At 33.4% G+C, this 22,279-nt stretch overlaps 1 protein-coding gene across 1 annotated transcript; it reads left to right on the forward strand.

The window, feature by feature from the left end:
* The first annotated feature begins 1,330 nt into the window (after positions 1-1,330).
* Positions 1,331-1,961, forward strand: LOC133805963 (uncharacterized). The gene is made up of 2 exons (XM_062244107.1): positions 1,331-1,411; positions 1,554-1,961. Exons 1-2 carry the CDS (start codon positions 1,331-1,333, stop codon positions 1,959-1,961), a joined length of 489 nt encoding a protein of 162 aa, XP_062100091.1.
* Positions 1,962-22,279: the final 20,318 nt, after the last annotated feature.

Below are 22,279 nucleotides of genomic sequence, written 5' to 3' on the forward strand. Positions count from 1 at the left end.
TCTCATTTTACTAGATCCATTTGAAGCAATGACTAACACTACTAGAAGCCAGAGTCAAGAACCACAAGAGGGGAACCCTAACACTGGACATCTTGATTGCCCCTTGAGTAGTCAGACCCCTCCTTTGTGCCTCGCTAATCAAATTCCTCCTCTTGGAAACTTGCCTCCACCAGCCACATTTGAGCATGATGAGCCCCATATGGACTTAGGAAAAGATCTACACCCCAACCTTGAACAGCTGAAAGGGGTCGTGGGACAATTCGTTGCCATGCATGAGATTCAGGCATTAATTTAAGAGGCTATATTAGAAGCCCTCAATAAAAAATGACAAGATTTTCAAGCCTGGATAGATCAAAAGTAACAAACCCTTGAGGCTCGACAAGAGGAAGAGGAAGCTGATCGACGCAATAATGAAGGAACAAGGCTGCTAGAAGCTATCTTGATATAGACTCAAGCTGCAAGTAAATCCTCATCTTGAGAATGTTGGCCAAGGAAATTCAGATGTTCCAAGGCTAGTTGGTCAAGCCCTAGAGCCTGCTCAACTCTCGAGGTCCCGAGACCAAGTGGTTCCCCCTGGGAAAACTCAAAGTCATCACTCGAACAGGGAAGCTCAACCAAGAGTACAATTTCAACTCTATCACGATCATCATATGCTACTCAATCGTGACAAAGGTCAAGATTGTAGTAGGCAAGTGTCTGGAGAAGGAAGGCCTCCTGATGGGCCATCGAGGCATGCAACCTCAAGGGGAGGAAAACCTCCTAATCCACAAAATCTAGGAATTGGGCAGCAGTTCTGACGACCAAGGAATGAACGACCAGCTAGTAAAAATCGAGGCTAGCCACCTTGATGTGCTCGATGCAATCATGGTCACCCTCCTAGAAGAAATAGACGAAGGAATGACCAAGAAGCCGATAACAACTATCAAACATCCTACCAGGATGGCTATGATGAAAATGAAGGGGATAGTTGTACTACCAACCCCACATCAATCAATATTATGACGATTGTCATAATGATGGGCATCCAATAGGACAATTTTTTCTGCCATGGTCATCTGGGCCTCAAAACATCCCTGGTAGGGAAAATGTCTAGCCTGAAAGACCGTTGTCCCACCAAGGCAATAAGAGCCATCAAATTGTCCAGCAGGAGCACCTTCTGGTGCTCCTCGAGCACATAGCCAGAATGTTGGGGGCAACCTAGAAGAGGCAGTGTCTTTAACAGACTTGGAAACAAAGGACGTGAATTACGAGATATCCTTGACCAGATTTGGGAAGGCAATGGGTTTAATGTTGTGGGTCTCATTACACCAGTAATCCCACCAGCACCGCAATGAGTAACTGCAGCACTCCCAGTCGTTACACCAGTAGTTGCTCAACTATTCAAGCACAACTTGATGCTCTCACTCAGATGGTTCGGGAGTTGATTACCCTGAAATTAATTGATATCGACTTAGAGAGAAGGAAAGTAACTCCTTTATCTGATCGAATCAATGCACTTACCATCCCTCCCAAGTTCAAGATGCCATCTTGAAAGATGTACACTAGAAATATAGACGGGTCTTGAAGGAGTAAAAGATGATGTTCGTTGCAGGATCTTTCCTGCCACCCTTGCGTACTCTGCACAACAATGGTTCTTTAAACTAGAGCCTGGAGCCATTAATTCCTGGAATGCATTGGTGAGACTCTTATACTCACAATTATTTGCTGCTCGTATTCTGCCAGCCGAGCTCAATGACCTCGATGACATTAAAAAGGGAACCAACAAGGCCCTCGAGAATTATGTGCAGCATTTTATGCAAGAGCCTGCTAGATCAAAAATAGTTAACGATGATGGAAAGTCAATGGCCATCATGGCTAGAATCCAAGTTAAAGGTCCTCTATGCACTGACCTTAGAAGAAAAATCGTCTACTCAACAAGAGAGTTTCGAGATCGAGCAGAAGAGTTTATAAAATTGGAATAAGCTATATAGAAATATTATCAAGCCTACCAAGCAGAAACCAGTGATGCACCAGCCAAAAAAAATGCAGCAGCTAGCCAGATCTAGAGAACCAATGGTAATGGTTACAAGAATAATCAAAATAGTGACAAACAAAATAACAATTCTAGTAGTGGCAATAACAATGATAATAAACGGGAAAAGACCAATGATAAGCCACGAGAGTACATTCCTCGTTTTACCACCTACTCTACACTTTTAGGGTCACAAGCAGTAGTCTTCCAAGCTACACATGCTAAAATGCCCTATAGGAAACCAAATCCTATCAAGAAGGATATAAGCAAGAGAGACACCAACAAGTTTTGCTTCTTCCATAACGATTATGGACATGACACTAATGAGTGTAACCAACTTAGAAACGAAATCGAGTTCCTCATTCATCAAAATCATCAGGCCATAAGAAGATATATTCAACGACCTGCTGAACAAAGTCCATTTGCTACAGGAACTCCTGATGCACCAACCTAATAAAAGTTGGTCAGATATACATAAACAACTCAAGTGCCATATTGAAACATTTATTATGAGTTAATGCAAGGCTAGTCGTAAGACACGATTTGCCCGTTTTTGTATGATCAACAATTTTTATTGTATTTACTGATCATAAGGCACATTTTTTCCCATTTTGTAAATGACCAGTAATTTATCACTTTCATGAATATTTTGGTTGCAATGCACGCTTTTCCCATTGAATAACCACTTGTCATTTTTATTTTCTAAAAAGTGTTGGTAGTAAGGCACATTTTCGCCCATCTTCACGCAAACAACAACTTTTCTCTTATCCGTGATTACTAATTGTAAGGCCCGAATTGCCCCTTTTCAAACAATAAATTACTTATTTTATTATGATATAGACTTTGGAAAGTTTGTTGTCAGGCATGACTTGCCCATTTATAACAACCAGATTTTTATTTTTATTTTATAAGACTAAGATTACTAATTGTAAGGCATGATTTTCCCATTTGATAAACAATTAGTTATCTATATTCTTTCTTTTTGTTTTCTATTCGTACGGTAAGATTTTGCCCACATCAAAACGACCATATATTTACTAAACTGATCTAAAGATACGATTGTCCAATTTATATTGACCAGATATTTTTACAATTATTAACTTATCAAAAGGCACAATTTGCCCATTTTAAAATGATCAATTATTTATAAGGCCAAAACCAATTTTTGGTTGCTCGTGCAGACACGATTTTGTCCAATTTATTACAAGTTATTTACAAGGGAGTGTGCTAGTACATTCAATTTTCCAACTATTGTGATTATCACAAGTATTGCTTAACACATATGGCTCCACTGCCTTTATATATTTTCTATGTGATATGTTCCGAATAGTTGGGTTAAGTTCGAACAGGCTTTGGTTATTTGGCAGGTGACCAAGGACTTACCTCGTTAATCACTTGGGGGGCACATAGGGTATACACTACCATAACGTAAGCAAAAGAGTAAAAAAGCATTACTAAATAGTCATTAGAAATTTTTCAAAATTTATAAAATGTTGGTGCTTCGTTTGTTTGTTCAAACACTAAAGAGGAAAAAATGACAAGTATGACATGAAAATGTCGTACCTAAGAAAACATATATCGCAATCAATTGTTGTATCTACTCAAATTAACAAGCAACATACTGTATGTAATGCAAGAGAAATATTACAATAATACCCGAGATTAAATGCTACTAGGTCAGCTATCATCTTTGCATCACGAACCTTATGGCCCAGATGTCTAGAATATACAAAAATGATAAAGGAACACTCGCCTCACTGGTTGACTGCATCATCCTTGATTTGATCCTGACCCTAATCACAGTCAAGATTCAGGGAAATCTCTAGACCAAGGTTCTCTGGGGACACAGCATCAAGCTCATCCTCCTATCATGAGTAGTGCATTTGGCAATTTATTTATCCTAGAGGTTGGCAAGTAGATAGTTGAGGTTTGCTTCCTTGTTGTTATTCCAAAACATGAAAAAAAAAATTGAATACTTAATGGAAGTTCCACTCAACCAGAACGAACAAACTAAGAGTAAAAAATGGAGAAACCCTTAGCGATGGAAGTCAAGTCTAAACTTATAAGTTTTTTGAGAAAGAACCGAGACGTGTTTGCCTGGTCGCACAAGGACATGGTGGACATCAGCCCTCCTGTGATCAGCCATGCCTTGAACATTGACAGAGAAAAATTTAAGCCAATACAGCAAAAAAGAAGGTTGCTCGACAAAGAAACGTCAAAAGCCTTAAAAGAAGAAGTAGATAGGCTAAAGGAGAACAGATTCATAAGAGAACCCTTTTTACCCTGAGTGGATTTCAAACCCAGTTCTAGTGCAAAAGTCCAATGGAAAATGGAGGACCTGCATTGATTTCATAGATCTGAAAAAGCATGCCCCAAGGACTGGTTCCTTTTACCAAGAATCGACCAACTGGTTGACGCTACTACAAGGCACGAAGTTCTTACGTTTATGGATGCCTACTCAAGGTACAATAAAATAAATATGCACCCTCTCGATGAGGAGCATATCAACATCAAAACCAACATAGGATTATACTGCTACAAAGTAATACCACTTGGATTTAAAAATGATGGTGCAACGTATCAGTGGCTGGTAAACATGATGTTTGAGAACCATATAGGAAACAACATGGAGGATTATGTTGATGATATTATGGTGAAGTAAAAAAATGTTGGGGGGTACGTTCAACATCTAGCAAAATGCTTTACCATTTTGAAGCATTACAATATGAAGTTTAACCCTTTAAAGTGCTCATTTGAGGTAGACTCGAGCAAGTTTCATAGTTTCATCATCAATTCAAGAGGTATAGAAGCGAATCTAGAAAAGATCAAAGCTTTGATTGACATGAAATCCCCAACAAAGATTAAAGAAGTGCAAAGCCTTACTGGACGAATTGTAGCTCTTAGCAAATTCGTCTCAAAGTCAACAAATAAATGTGTTCCATTCTTCAACCTGTTGTTAAAAGGAAATAACAAGTTCGAAAGGAAAGAAGAATGAGAGAAGGCTTCCAAAGCACCTAAAGAGCACCAAGCCCAGCCGCCAGTGTTGTCCAAGCCCATTGACGGGGAAATTCTTTATTGGTGTCTAGTAGTTACTGAGCATGCTGTTGTTGGTATTGAAAGAGAAAATCAAAGATACGCAACGGGGAATGGGCCCTTTTTAACAATTATTAATACCAACCAAGATCATACACACAATAGATTAAATCACATACAATCAAATTAGAGATTACCTCTTGTAGCTTATCAAGTGTCCTCAAATCTTTTTGTATAAAATCAACGATCTTCTTATCCAAGTTCTAAAAGCTCACACCTTGATCTTCCAGACCAATCCTCAAACACACAAGGACGTGTCTGGGCACGTAGGATTCAAAAGGTTGATTTATGACTTTCTAGATGTCCTCCACACATGAGTTCTAGAGAGATTTGATAGAGAGAAGATGAATTAAATAGTTTTCAAGTTTTGAAAAATACCGCTTCTATTCCAAAAAGAGAGTCTAACAGTCTATGAAAAACAATCACTTGAAAATTATCGCTTCTTTTCAGGTTTATAAAGATAATTAACTAATTTAACTAATCATTAATTTATTAAAATAAAACTGATCAGTTATAACCTCATTTAATTATTTAATTTAAATCATATTAGAAAAGAATAATTAAATAAAACACATTATTTGAAATTCAAAATTCAAATAACAGGGATAGGATATCTATGTGTGTGGTGCCACACTCACTGTACAGTGAGTGTGTCGACCACACCATTATGGTTATCCCTAATTTTCTCATTTGTTTATTTAATTAATATTTAAGAAAATATATTTACTCTAAATAAGATAATTATTAATCGCTCTTTATATATATTAATCCAAACATGATTAATATTTATTTTAACCTATAGTTTTTCAAAATAAAAACTATATAGTTAAATAATTAATTAATTGTTTATAACTATCGCATAATTATTTCATTGCCCTACAAAATTAATACCATTGCAATTAAGTCCTTCTCTCTACAAATCTTTCTTTTAACATCCATACCCTTGACAGTGTAGGACAGAGGTCATCTGAGGACGATGGACCTATAATACGAAGCTCCAATAAACCAGATTATTAATTAAAATCTTTAATCAAATAATATTATTTATTAATTCCATGATTAATCCACTATAATATGGAATTTCACTCTAAGTATTTATAGAATTATATTTACAGAGTTTTCTCTTGTAGTCCATTGATATAATCAATAAATGTAGTTATGTCGTCCATTTGTTGGTTCGTTAATTAGATATGGTCACGATTACCATTTTAACCTTCTAATTAACTCTTGATCCTTAAGTACCATTAATTCACTAGCAAATAATTAATCTATAATTAAATTAAGTTCCAGAATTAACCCTTAAGGGAACCAATATTCGATCCCTTAGAAAATTAAGGATTCCATTATTGTAATTCATGTTCCCAGCCATTCATGATATTGAATCTCCAAAACAAAAGTCATTAGCCTCATTATACTAAGAAACCTTAACGAGTGCATAAAAAAATTCAAGAAACACAAACATGAGTTCATGAGTAGTCAAGATTTAGACTGATTTACAAATGATCATCTATTATGATAAGAATCAAATCTTTATGTCTAATGACAAGTTTATAAAGTTAATTAATTCTTATAGGTACTATCATATATACTCTCTATTATATATATCACATTTACTAGAGATGTCTATCCACATCAGTAATATGAATCTAGACCACTTGCATCCAGTATGTTTAGTAAACCACACTAGTAACCATTCATTAAAGATTCCATACTGTAATATGTTACAAACTATTTTATTCATTATAAATGATCTTAATTCTCTCGTACTAATACAGATCATATTCTCATGAATGAATAAGGAATTTTCTTGATATTATCATATAATTAATTTAAACAATAATTATAGCATTCAAATAAAATAAAATTGTTCTTTTTATTTAATTCAATCAAATGTCTTTACATGCTTTTACGGCATTAATCCTAACAATCTCCCACTTGACCTCAAAGCAAGTGAGGCATCTCCCTTAATCCCATGTTGCATACATGACGTATAAATGACTTTGTAGGAAGTGTCTTGGTAAATGGGTCAGCTAGGTTCTGTTCCAACATTATCTTCATAACAGTCAAACCACCTCGGTGTACAATCTCTCTAACCAGATAGTATTTCCTTTCTATGTGCTTTCCTCTCTTGTGGCTTCTTAGTTCCTTGGAGATAGCTACTGCTCCACTATTGTCACACTATAGGATTAGTGGCCTATCCATATTGGGAGCTACTTCCAGTTCAGTGTAGAACTTTCTCAACCAAACTACCTCCTTAGCCGCTTCACAAGCCACTGTGTATTCTTCTTCCATGGTTGAATATGCTATGATGGATTGTTTAATACTCCTCCACACCGTAGCTCCTCCACCAAGAGTGAACACTGACCCTGACTCCAATTTATGAGTGTCTTTGTCTGATTGGAAATCAGAATCAGTGTATCCAATTGGGTTCAACTCACCCCCTGAATATATAAGCATATAATATCTCGTTCTCCTAAGACACTTAAAAATGTGATTTACTACAATCCAGTGTTCCAAACCAGGATTTGATTGATAACAACTCACAATCCCTACTGCAAAGCATATGCTGGGTCTTGTACACAACATGTCATACATCAGACTCCCAACTGCTGAAGCATAGGGATACTTTCTCTAATCCTCTTCCTCCTGAGGTGTCTTAGGAAATTGTTCCTTGGAGAGAGTAATTCCATGTCTGGAAGGTAACTGACCTTTCTTGGAATTCTCCATAGAGAATCTTTCAAGCACCTTATCGATAGAATTAGCCTGAGAAAGTGACAACAGCTTGTTCTTCCTATCCCTTGGGATTTGGATTCCGAGAACATAGCTCGCCTCACCCAAATCTTTCATTTGGAACTTTTTGACTAACCACTTCTTCACGTTTGACAATGTCTCTATATTATTGCCAATGGGGAGAATGTCATCCACGTAAAAAAACTAGGAAAACCAATACATTTCCTTTCATGTATTTTTACACACATGATTTGTCGACATTCTATTCGAAGCCATATGCTTTAATTGTTTCATCAAAGGTGATATTCCAAGATCTAGATGCTTGCTTTAATCCATAAATGGATTTCAGCAACTTTCACACCTTTTGATCTTCCCCATTCTTGATGAACCCTTCTGTTTGTACCATATAGATACTTTCATCAAGATAGCCATTCAGAAAGGCTATCTTGACATCCATTTTCCATATCTCATAGTTATAGGTGGCAGCTATGGATAAGAGGATGCGAATGGATTTAAGCATGGCCAGAGGAGAAAATGTTTCTTCATAATCAACACCTTCTCTCTGAGTGTAGCCTTTGGCTACTAGCCTTGCTTTGAAAGTCTCCACTTTCCCATCTACGCCTCTTTTCTTCTTATATATCCATTTGCACCCAATGGGCCTGACATCTTCAGGTGGATCTATAAACTCCCAAACAGAATTGGAATACATATATTTCATTTCTTGGTTCATGGATTCTTTCCATTTCTAATTTTTAGGATCATTTATTACCTCTTTGAAGGTTAGTGGATCATCCTTGTTTGTATCAGAAATAAAAGGAAATGTGCCTCATGTTCGTAGCGAACAGGTTGTCTCACAATCCTCCCACTACGACGTTGCATTGGGGTTTCCTTTTCAAGAATCTTGGTTTCCTTGGTGTGTCTTTATCATTTAATGATGAAAGTGATGGAATCTTATCAGCTGTGAGTTCCTCCAAAATTACTTTGCTCTGAGGTTTATAGTTATTCATATAGTCGTGTTCAAGGAAGGTTGCATTTGTCGAAACAAATAACTTTTGGTTCTTGGGACTATAGAAGTAACCGCCTCTTGTTTCTGGAGCGTATCCCACAAAAATGCACACTTCAAACCTTGAATCATGTTTCCTGATTTAGGTCTATGAACATGAGCAGGATAGCCCCAAATGCGGAAATGGTGCAAACTAGGTTTGTTCCCATTCCACAGTTCTAGTGGCGTTTTGCTTTTGGTCTTAGATGGGCCTACATTCAAAATGTAAGTCGTCGTTTGAAGTGCATATCCCCAGAATGAGAGACGAAGTGAAGAGTAGCTTAACATAGACCTCACCATGTCTAACAAAGTCATGTTTCTTCTTTCGAAAACACCATTTTGCTGTGGTGTTCCTGGTGCTGTGAGTTGGGATAGAATACCATGATCCAATAAGAAATCTATGAATTCTAAATCCAAATATTCTCAATCAGATCGAAGTGTCTTAAGAACCTAATTGCTTCTTAGGCTCAGCTTTTGAATTCTTGAAACTTATCAAAGGTTTCATATTTCCTAAGCATTAAGTAAGTATGACCATATCTTGAGTAATCATCATTAAAAGTGATGAAATACTGATACCCACATCTTTCTTGTACATTGATTGGACCACAGACATTACTTTGTACAAGCTCCAAAGGTTCTTTAGCTCTGTTGCCTTTCGCTGAGAAAGGATGTTTGGTGATTTTGCCTTCTAAACAAGATTCACAAGTCGGAAGAGTTCCAACTCTTAGTTCTCTCAAAGGACCATCTTTTGTTAACCAATTTATTTTGTCTAGACCTACATGACCAAGTCTAAGATGCCAAAGATATGTGCCATCCTCATTTGAAACTTTTTGTCTTTTGTTTCCTTGCAGTTTTGCTACTTTAAATAATTCTGATTTATTAAGCGTTCGTTCAATTTAATGAAAGAGTTTAAAGTTTGCATATTCAATTGAATGTCTAAAGAAAAATTAAGAATAATCAAATTATAAATAAAATTTTCTAAAGTCAATACATGTAATAAAATTTTAAATACTAAAAGAAATAAACTAAGATATTATTCAAACAACAATAAAGATTTCTTTTAATAATAACTAAAAAAAAAAGGACTTTCTTTAACACTTTCTCTCTCGTTGCCTTCATGAACATCATCAACAACCTTCTTTGAATCGTAAGATTCAATTATCTACATAGAAGAATAAACATTGTTAGTGGACCCTGAGTGTAAAATTTAGGATGACATATCTTTTTTCACTTAGTTATAAGAATGAATAAATCATATATACCTTTCTTATTCTTCATAATTTCAGCAATTATTTCACGCTTGGTCGATAGGATTTCATTCTCATAAAACCACTTATCATATATGTGTCCATGTGTAGCATGGATGGCCTCCCATATATCATATGCAAATTTAAGATTTTGTAGAGTATTTTTGGTCTCTATCTTTACTGATTGAAGCAAATAATACCTTGCCATATGATTTATCCTCACCCACTTGGTGTACTCAAACTGATCATTCATTGAAGCTTCTATTAGTTGTTCTTGAATTGGTGGTATTTTAACAACTTCCATCAAGTGCTCTCTTAGGAATAATATATCGATGTCATATCTCCAAAATACTATATTTTCATCATTAAGTTCAATCACTATATTGCAATTGTTTTCAGACATTTTAACTGAAAGAAAAAAATACCACAATATTACTATTTGAAAAAAATATCAATTATTCGGAAAGTAAATATGATGCATGAATGCAACAATTAAAACACATAAATAAACATTTACTATTCCATGATAAAACTACCCAACAAATAAAATGTTGCCTTAGGGTCAGTCAAGTTAAATTCAAATAGCTTATAAGACAATCTTATCTTTATAATTTAAAACTCAAAAGAACTTTTTATTTTCTCTTTTAGAAATAAAGTACCGCTGGTTTGGTCTAGATGAAATTATCCACTGCAAAAGCATAATTGCATCTTTGTAAGTGTAACCCATTATTTCAGAATTCATGACTTCACTTAGAGAGTGCAGCCTTAGGGTTGGTCAAGCCTAAAATACATCACTATTTCTTATCTTCTTAAGAAGCCAACCTTGGTATTAATATGTCTAGAAACCTTCCTTAGGGGTACGGAAACAAAGTCGCCTCGAGACCCTATTCATATTTGACGATGTTGTACTAATAATGGAGACCATAGATCATATTGAGATGTTCACCTTCTCCCACTTACTATTTTTGATTAAAAGTGTTTTATTAAACTAATCTATTAATTCCAAATTAATTACTAGTTTATTAATAACCCTATGAATGTAATTAATTACAAAACACATTTATAATTATAAAAGAGCCTATTTCTATAATTAATGTGGTCTAGATAATTACCCATTACATTCATCTAACTTCACTAAAAATGTTTTTTTACATAAAGTTGGTTATCTTAAACGTCTATAAAATCTATTGCCTTTAATATGGTGTGAGTTACCAAATTTTAACTAATTTAATACTTAGTAGTTTTCATGAAATTGATTTCTCCAAAACAATTCACATAAATTATTAGGACAATTCTAAATAATCACGTTTCTAAAAGATGCATGATCAATGAAAACTATGTGGGATTTCATGAATGGCATGTAATTGACTAATGCATGATCATGTTATCAATCAAACTTTACATAAATAAATTCAATAAATAAATAAACAATAGATGATGAACCGAGTACTATTGTGTATTTCTAAATTTACAGCCTTTGAAAAGATAGAAATAAAATTTCAAAATAGCCTTTAACTTGTTTTCAAGACTCCAAGAATGTTTCTCTTCTCTTTTATGCTCTCTTGCTAATCTTTAGGAATTTGTTAGGCCCACCTAATTAATTAGAAACTAACTTTTAATTAAATAACCATTTTTTTTCATCTTTTTAATTTAGTTGAATTTAAATAATTAAAGAATCAAATTCAAATAATTATTTAAACTTAAGATAAAATCATAACCAACTAAAATGTATTTTATATTTCTAATAAAAATAAAATAGGATAATTAAAATTTTAAATTCAAACAATTTAAAAATTAATTAAATAAAAGATTAATTGCACAAGAATAGGATCTAGCTTTGGGCACCAACCACTAGGACCAGCAACACCATGGAGCCTCAAGGGCTCGGGAAGCCTGGGGCGCACACGGCTGCAGGGAGGCTCAGGTCAGACGCGCATGGAGCAACAGGCAAGAGGGCTCGGTATCACAGGGGGCCATGTGGCTGGTGTGTGGTGTGTGGTGCGAGTACGCATGCGCTCACAAACCTGGATGTTGGAAGCCATTTGGCTGGTGTAGGTAGGGGACTGGCTGGGAGACGCGTGCGGGAGCAGAGGCTTGCCTAGGTCCTTGCACGCAGCTGGCTGGGGAGGGTTCGGGCCTCTAGTTTGGCTGGTGGCTCAGGTCCTTTTTCTTTTTTTCTTCTTGTGTAAAGATTTTTCAGATCATAATTACAAAAAATCCTATGCCCCTTATGGCTTACACAAGATCTGGAAATTCAAATTCCAAACCCAATAGCACCATATAATTAATGATTCATCATTCAACCATACATTCAAAAATATATCCATCCATTCAACATACATATCAACATAGATATAACAAATGCAAGAAACCCACACAACTTTTAATATGTATATATATGTAGAATGCTCTCGTACCAATTATTGGTATAAAAAGAGCAAATGAAAGATACGTAGCAGGGAATGGACCCTTTTTAATAATTATTAATACCAGCCAAGATCATACACGTATATATATATATTAAATCAACTACAATCAGATTAGAAATTACCTCTTGTATCCTATCAAATGTCCTCGAATCTTCTTGTATAAAATCAACGATCTTCCTATCTAAGTTCTGAAAGCTGACACCTTGATCTTCCAAAACCAATCTTCAAGCACACAAGGACATGTGTGGGCACGTAGGATTCAAAAGGTTGATTTATGACTCTCTAAATGTACTCAACACATGAGATCTAGAGAGGTTTGATAGAGAGAAGAGGAATTGAATAGTTTTCAGGTTTAGGAAAACTATCCCTTCTGTTTCAGAAAGAGAGTCTTACAATCTGTAAAAAATAATCACTTGAAAAGTATCGTTTCTTTTCAGGTTTTTAAAGATAATTAACTAATTTAATTCATCTTTATTTTATTAAAATAAAACTAATCAGTTATAATCTTATGTAATTATTTAATTTAAATCATATTTTAAATAAATAATAAAATAAAACAAATTATTTGAAATTCCAAATTCAAATCTCAGGGATAGGAAATCCCTGTGTGTGGCGCCACACTCACTATATAGTGAGTGTGCTGACCACACCATTAGGGTTATCCATAATTTTCTCATTTGTTTATTTAATGAATATTTAAGACAATATATTTACTCCAAAATAAATATCAGTTAATTCAAAAATAATTTTATCATAAAATATCAATTTTAAATAAAAAAATAAATATCTTATTCTAAATAAGATAATTATTAATATCTCTTTATATATTAATCCAAAAAATATTAATATTTATTTTTCCCTCTAGTTTCTCAAAATAAAAACTATATAGTTAAATAAATAATTAATTCATAATTAATCAATTGTCCAAAACTATCACATAATTATTTCTTTGCCCTGAAAAATTAATTCCTTTGCAATTAATTCGTTCTCTCTACAAATCTTTCTTTTGACATCCGTACCCTTGACAGTGTAGGACAAAGGTGATCTGGGGACCATGGACCTATAATACGAAGCTCCACTAAACCAAATTATAAATTAAACTCTTTAATCCAATAATCTTATTTATTAATTCCATGATTACTCAACTATAAATATGGAATTGCACTCTAAGTATTTATAAAATTATATTTACAGATTTTTCTCTTGTAGTCTATTGATATAATCAATAAAATGTCGATCTATTCTCCATTTATTGGTTCATTAATTAGAGTTGTTCAATATTACCGTTTGATCCTTCTAATTACATCTTGATCCTTAAGTACCATTAATTTACTAGTAAATAATTAATCTATAATCAAATTATAGATTTGAGCTCAATAACTATTCGGTTCCAGAATTAACCCCTAAGGGAACCAATATTCGATCCCTTAGAAAATTAAGGATTCCATTATTGTAATTCATGTTCCCAGCCATTCATGATTTTGAATCTCCAAAACAAAAGTCATTAGCCTCATTATACTAAGAAACCTTAACGAGTGAATAAAAAAATCCAAGAAACACAAACATGAGTTCATGAATAGTCAAGATTTAGACTGATCTACAAATGATCATCTATTATGATAAGAATCAAATATTTATGTCAAACGACAAGTTTATAAAGTTAATTAATTCTTATAGGTCCTGTCATATATACTCTCTATTATATACATCACCTTTACTAAGATGTCTATCCACATCAGTAATATGAATCTAGACCACTTGCATCCCGTATGTTTAGTAAACCACACTAGTAACCATTCATTAAAGATTCCATACTTTAATATGTTACAAACTATTTTATTAATTATATATGATCTTAATTCTCTCGTACTAATACATATCATATTCTCGTGAATGAATAAGGAATTTTCTTGATATTATCATATAATTAATTTAAACAATAATTATAGCATTCAAATATAATAAAATTGTTCTTTTTATTTAATTCAATCAAATGTCTTTACATGCTTTTATGGCATTAATCCTAACAATCTCCCACTTGACCTCAAAGCAAGTGAGGCATCTCCCTTAATCCCATGTTGCATACATGATGCATAAACGACTTTGTAGGAAGTGTCTTGGTAAATGGGCCAGCTAGGTTATGTTCCGACGCTATCTTCATAACAGTCAAATCACCTCGATGTACAATCTCTCTAACCAAATATTATTTCCTTTCTATATGCTTTCCTCTCTTGTGGCTTCTTAGTTCCTTGGAGACAGCTACTGCTATCCATATCTAGAACTACTTCCTGATTAGTGTAGAACTTTCTCAACCAAACCGCCTCCTTAGCCTCTTCACAAGTTGTTGTGTATTCTTCTTTCATGGTTGAATATGCTATGTTGGATTGTTTAATACTCCTCCATACCATAGCTCCTCCACCAAGAGTGAACACTGACCCTGACGTCGACTGACGAGTGTCTTTGTCTGATTAGAAATCATAATCAGTGTATCCAGTAGGGTTCAACTCACCACCTTAATATACAACCATATAATCTTTCGTTCTCCTAAGATACTTGATAATGTGCTTTACTGCAAGCTTATGTTCCAAACTAGGATTTGATTGGTAACGACTCACAATCCCTACTGCATAGCATATGTCAGGTCTTGTACACAACATGACATACTTTAGACTCCAACTACTGAAGCATAGGGACACTTTCTCATATCATCTTCCTCTTGAGGTGTCTTAGGACATTGTTCCTTAGATAGAGTAATTCCATGTCTGGTCGGTAACTGACCTTTCTTGGAATTCTCCATAGAGAATCTTTCAAGCACCTTATTGGTATAATTAGTCTGACTAACCTAATCACAAATTTATTTGGCTAACCCCTCGGGCAGGTATAACACCTCTAATTTCCTATCTTTATTAAAATTCTAGTTTTTAACAATAGCTCAAAAGGTTTCATAACATTATCTAAAAACATAGTGGGACTTTATTGGAAATACATGCAAAGTTTGGATCCAATGTTCAAAACAAAAGAAAGTTTTATGCAGTCTTAAAAAAATAGCTAAAATACATCCCACTGATAAATTAACATAAGAAAGACTCCAAGGAACTATGGCGTTTCTGATCATTTCCTTGTTCATTGGCTCCCTGCAGCATACATTCGTAAATACTCATGGAAAACTGACTCAGCTCACCATGAGTGCCAAACAATTATTTATAGTGTCTACCTGCAAAGGGGAATGTAAGGGGTGAGCAAAATTCTTAGTAATGATATACAAACAAGACATACAAGCATTAGCAAAATATTTCATACACTCTCAACATACTTTTCTTCTAGCAATCACTATCAACATAAGTCACAATCATAAACATGGTATTGTTGCAACATAAGCATATTCGTACATCATAAGATCGTAATCATAACCATAAGATCATAAGCAACATAATCATAAGCATAAAACATAAGATCATGGCTCCCTTGTTGTTCAATGATCACATGTGACTCCTTTTTGGTCACCTCCATGGCACCTTTTTTACCATAATTTACCTGGCACCATTTTTTCCATGAATTTCCCTAGCACCCTTTTGGCCAGAATCTTAGCCACGTCTCCCTTTAATAATGTTGCAGCACTAGGTTAAGCAAACACAAACAATTTTCATACATATCATCATAACTAGATTCCATTCAGAAACAAAATAGAAATCTAGCTAACTTCCTTACCTCATGTCCAAGCACAAAATAATAGCAGGATAACTTCACAACGAGCCTAGAATAACAATCAAACACTTGTCTTAATATCATGTAAAACCACACATGAATATTTCAAGCACATCCCACATGTGTATAGGCCATGCATACGTGGCACCTGTCTCATACAGTTGCACCACAGTCTTAATTCTAGAAACAATCCATACATCAAATTATGCTTGCAAGTCTCACATAAAATCACAAAAATAATGTCATTTATTCATCAATCCTCAATCATCTTAAGCAAGAAACTTAGACTTAATCAAATTGCATATAATTGTGCCTAAAAACATACTTGCATGTAACATGCATATGTGAGACGGTTCTTAAAAACTCGCTTAAAGCTGGTAATATTATTATTTTATTTTCTTGTCAATTTCAAAAATTCAATGAGCATAAAATAAATTACCAACTTGGTTACTATCATTTTATTCCCTTAAATCATATAATTGTCATCCATAAATTTTATTACAAAAAAAAAATATTTTACTAAAATAGTTATTTGGCTTAAATTGTACAAAATAATAATCTTATTATTATTTAATAACAATAAAATGTGACAAAAATAATAAGTACTTATAAAATAATTAATTTGGTAAAATTAATTATTTTCATAAAAGTTCCCTGTTTTAATTTAGCAAAATTAAGTAAACAATACCAATAAAATGTGACATATTTAATTTCTTTTCAAAAATAATTATTAGGCCGTAAAAAAATTCACATTATTTGTAATTATATAAATTTGGCAAAAAGGCTCATACTATTTACATTTTCAATCAACCAATTTCTAAGCACATTTAACATATTTTTACAACTTTTAAATATTAAAATTATGCATCTATTATATTTTGAAATACAAGTCACATGTATAAGATTACACCTTTTTCTCATCTTAGTTTTAAAAATATGATATCAAGACATAGTTTGTTTTCTTTTAAATTATTTACAAATTACCATAAGAATAAAATAAAATCAGCAAGCATAAGTTATTCAAAATATACGCATCATCCTTTTTAACACATTTTAACAAGTTACCCTAACATGTTTCTTTACTTAATCAATTCAAGAATACATTTAAACATGCAAAACTAACAACAACATCAAAACAAGCCTAAATCACAATGTATGCTCATGGTCAAATTCTATACAACAAAATAACATAAAATATCACAATTTACAACATGCTCATTACTAGAAATTTAAAAATAAAATCAATAAACCAAAATGCCACACACAACCCTTTAATATAGTTGAAACACTTATACATACTTCTATTTTCAATTTTCATTTCAACCACCCAAAACATCATGATCCAAAGACATAACAACATTCCAATATAAATCTTTTAACAATTAAAGTCAAAGCCCTAACATGTTTCTTATCTTTCAAAAGTCATAATCAAGTTGATAGAGTATTAACTAAAATAAAAACAATTCCTATATGCATAAATACAAATATACACAAATGGGTCTTTTATTCATAGAAAATATTCATGCATGTACCACACATAAAATCTTAGCATGTTTATATAAGAAGTAAAATAAAGAACATGGAGAAAAATCATCACACGCATAGAACCCTAAAATTTCAACACAGCAATCCTATATACATATACTTTTCAAACTCATACCTCTTTTTAAACAAAATGGATTTAACATAACATCATCATCTAAACATATAAACATGCCTTTCTATTCATGATAACCCCTTCGAATCCCAAAAGAGTAACACAATCCCAACAAACTCAAATCCATAAGCATGTGTATCAAAATTCAAAAGAAACAAGATGAACCCTAAAACATGCACTATGCTGAAACCTAGCCTCACAACAAGCCCATGAAGACCACAAGGATCAATACATCATCATTCATCAATAACATGCCTTCTCAGAACATCAAACAACATTTCAAAATCATAATCTAGAAAATAACAACATCATAACAACAAAAGGTTAGGTTTCTCCATTACCTCCTGACTATGATCAAAACTCAAAAGCAAGAGCACACCTTTGGGAACCTTGGATTTCAAAACCCTAGCCTCCTTCTTCTTCTTACCCTCTTTCTTTCTCTCTTCTTCCTTATCTTTTTCGTGCCCTTCCTCTTTCTTTTTCTCTCAAATTCGGCAGTCAACAAAAAGGGTTTCCAAGGCTCCTATGTCCTTTTATTTAAAATACCCTAGTGACCCAAACCTAAGGAAAGAAACCAAGTGTGAAAGCTTCAATCCTATCTCACCATATATGCTCCAATCCCTCACCAATTCCTTTCCTTACACCTCACCTAAACCCTATCCTAATGTAAACACAATCTAAAGACAAGCCTTGTCATCTTATCCCAAAAGATGATAAATCATTTTCTTTTTTCTTTTAATTTCTTAATAAAAATAAATAAACTAGTTATTGACACACACACACACATTTAAATAAAAAAAATGTAACCTATTCTAATCAAATAATTTATCACACCTAATGAAATGTAACACTAATAATAAAAAAAAATAAGTTACACAATTATTCTTAATAAATCAATTAAATCCCAATTCAGATAAAACAAACAATTCAAATTATTTTCTACAAATCAAACAATTAAACTACAACATAACAATTAAATAAATAATAATAAAGAAATTGGATCACTACAGCAGGTGTTACAAAAACTGGAGGCATCAGGTTAATTACTTAAATGGGAAGTAAAGCTAGGGCAATACGAAATCTCCTACTAGCCATGAACTACAATCAAAGGACAAGCAATAGCAGACTTTATTGCATAATGCACAGGGGCATCAGAGGAAAATGAGTAGCAAATAGCACCAGAAAAAGATGAAGAAATATGGCCAATGTGGAAGCTTTCTGAAGATGGATCCTCAAATGAACACAACTCTGGAGCTGAAATAATTTTAATCACTCTTGAAAGGAATCACATTCACTATGCCCTAAGTTTTGAATTCAAGCCTCAAACAACAAAGCAGGATATGAAGCCCTGCTAGCAGGATTGCGACTTGCTAGAGACGTTAAAGCCTTGTCGATAGAGATCTACAGTGACTCACAACTGGTCGTGAACCAGATACTAGGCGAATACCAGGCTAGAGGCATAAAAATTTCCTCTTATCTCAACAAAGCTAAAACTATTCTACCATAGTTCAAGAAATTTACAATACAACAAGTACCACGTGATCATAATTCCAACGCTAATGCCTTAGCTAAGCTAGCAAGTACCAAAGATGCAGACATGGTAAACATAATACCGATTGAACACCTCGCCTAACCAAGTATTAATGAAAAAAAAGACAACACTACTACTCAATAATACCCCATCTTGGATTACGCCAATTGCAATGTATCTGGAGCAAGGAATTTTGCCTCAAGACATAAATAAAGCTAAAAAAATATCAAGGCATGTTGCTAGGTATGTAATCATTCATGGGGTAATGTATAGAAGAGGATAATCAATGCCTTTACTTTGATGTGTTACTAGAGCAAGAGCGGAGCTGCTAATGATTAAAGGTCGTGAATGGTTATGTGGCAATCACGCAGGGGGTTGAGTCAAGCTAAGAAGATATTAAGACAAGGGTAATTCTAGCCAACAATGAATGAAGACTCTATGGAATATGTACAAAAATGTGAAAAATGTTAGAGATTCTCCAAAATACCTCGAGTAACTCCCATTGAGCTCAAACAAATGCAAGTCCCAAGCCCTTTGCTATATGGGGAATAGACCTGATCGAACAACCACCTACAGGAAAAGGTGGAGTCAAATTTACAATCATTGAAGTTGATTACTTCACTAAATGGAACGAAGTGGAACCGATAGCAACTATTACTTCGAAGAAAGTGCTTGACTTAGTGGTTAAAAATATCATCAGCAGATATGGACTACCAAAAAAGAATGTTTTAGATAATGGTACTCAGTTTGGCAATGACTTATTTACAGGCTTTTGTGCACGACATGGTATCACAATTTTTTTTTCAGCACTTGCTCATCCCCATGCTAATGGAAAAGTAGAAGCTATTAAAAAGACTTTAAAAGATACAATGAAGAAGCACCAGCCTAGTCGTAGCATGCAAGTTTATCCAATGCTGGTCTAACCAGGATAAACTTGGAGGGAAAATATTTAACCCAAATTTTGACATGATGACGTGACATTTGAAGAGGACACGTGGTAGTAAATGACGTCAAACTCTAAGAGTTGGTCGAGATACTATAGCTGGTACCATCTTCTAGAGCTACTAGAATAGTAGTTTTCTAGAAGAGAAGATAGTTGGTACCATCTTCTGAAGTTGCTAGCATAGTAGTATGCTAGAAGAGAAGATAGTTGGTACCATCTTCTGGAGCTGCTAGAAGAGAAGATAGATGGTACCATCTTATGGAGCTGCTAGAGTAGACATCATTAGTGCTAAAAGCTGCAGTCTGCACGAAGAGAAGAAGCAAGTTGGTGTTATCCCTTGTAGCTTCTCGAAGAAAGACCTGCTCAACATACGAGACGTTTGCACCAGAGGATCCGAATTTCACGAGATATTGTGAAATATCCCAAGATATTTTTGTAACTGATATTTGAATATTTTTCTCGTATTATTAGATTTTGTAATCATTTGTAACAATCCCACAATACATGTGTAAGGCCTAGATTAATTTGTAAGGGCCCACAACCCAATAAGAGACTCTATAAATAGAGGTCTCTCTCAGTCATTATCTCTAAGTTTAAATGAGAAGCTGAATTAGTGAGTACTTTACATACAAAACCCTACTGAATTGTATTCTCTCTCAGGCTTAAGAAACTCAGTTGAACCTTGTTTCTTCTTGATCTTCAGTCTAAGACTTCTTTGATTAATAAAAGTGCAAGTGGACATAGGTCATTAACAACTCTTGGAGCCAAACTACTATAAATTATTTGTGTCGTTTACTTGATTTCAGTTCTCTAAATCTATTTCTGTTGTATAAATTGACTTAGTGTCTTTTCTTTTTTCTTAATTTCCAAGCACAAAAAATACATATTAAGTTCCTGCAAAATAACTGTACTTCATGTTATAATTAAATATTTTCATTCATAAAATATATCATAATAATTTCTTTGAAAATAATAATTAAATCTTAATTTAATTTCACATTTATACATCAATGAAAGTGCATTTTTGACCCTCCAACTAAACAACAATAATTTGAATAATTAAACTATAACATTTTACAACAAAATATCTATAAAAAAAAACAAAATTCTATAAAATGAAAACAAACCTAATAAATTAAAATTACTTAAAAACATAACAAATTACTTAAAAACTCAAGAACTAAGAACTAATTATCTTATCAAATGTAGTAAAATAACTCTATTTTGTATATTATTAAAAAAACGATATCTTATTCCTACCTTAATTATGAACCATTAATAGATGAATGAATTTCATGTAACGAGTAAATCTAAAAATACTTTTTGTCTACAAAAGTACTCAATAAATAAATGTTTATAATTGCAAGAGTGCAGTCTCATATTTTTAGTTGAATAATATTGAGATTAATAAATTAAGGTGAATATATTAAAGAGGTTTAATTAATAATCTAAATTTATTGGAGCTTGAAATTATAGATCCATGGGTCCCCGAGATGGCTCTATCAACACTATTCAAGGTAAGAGTTAAAACAGGAAAAAATCAAGGAAATGACATATTTGGAATAAATTTGTTCTTTAGGGTCAAATATGTAATTGAGATAAATTAATTAATTAATATATTAATATTATAAATTAATTATTTGAATTTTCAAATTAATTATTTAAATATAATTGTAATTTTAGAAAATGTCATTTAAATAATTAGAATAATTAATTTTGAATTGTAACGTCCCAAATTTGCTAATAAGGCGTAGTGCGTTGATTAATGTGCTGAGAGGGCAATAATTGATTTAATTGTATTATTACGTGATTAATCGTGATATATGTGCATCATTATTTGATTGGTTGAGTTATGATATGATATGACTAGATATGCATGTTTAGGTGTATA

This window comes from Humulus lupulus, chromosome X (assembly GCF_963169125.1).
Source record: "Humulus lupulus chromosome X, drHumLupu1.1, whole genome shotgun sequence".
Taxonomy (NCBI): Eukaryota; Viridiplantae; Streptophyta; class Magnoliopsida; order Rosales; family Cannabaceae; genus Humulus; species Humulus lupulus.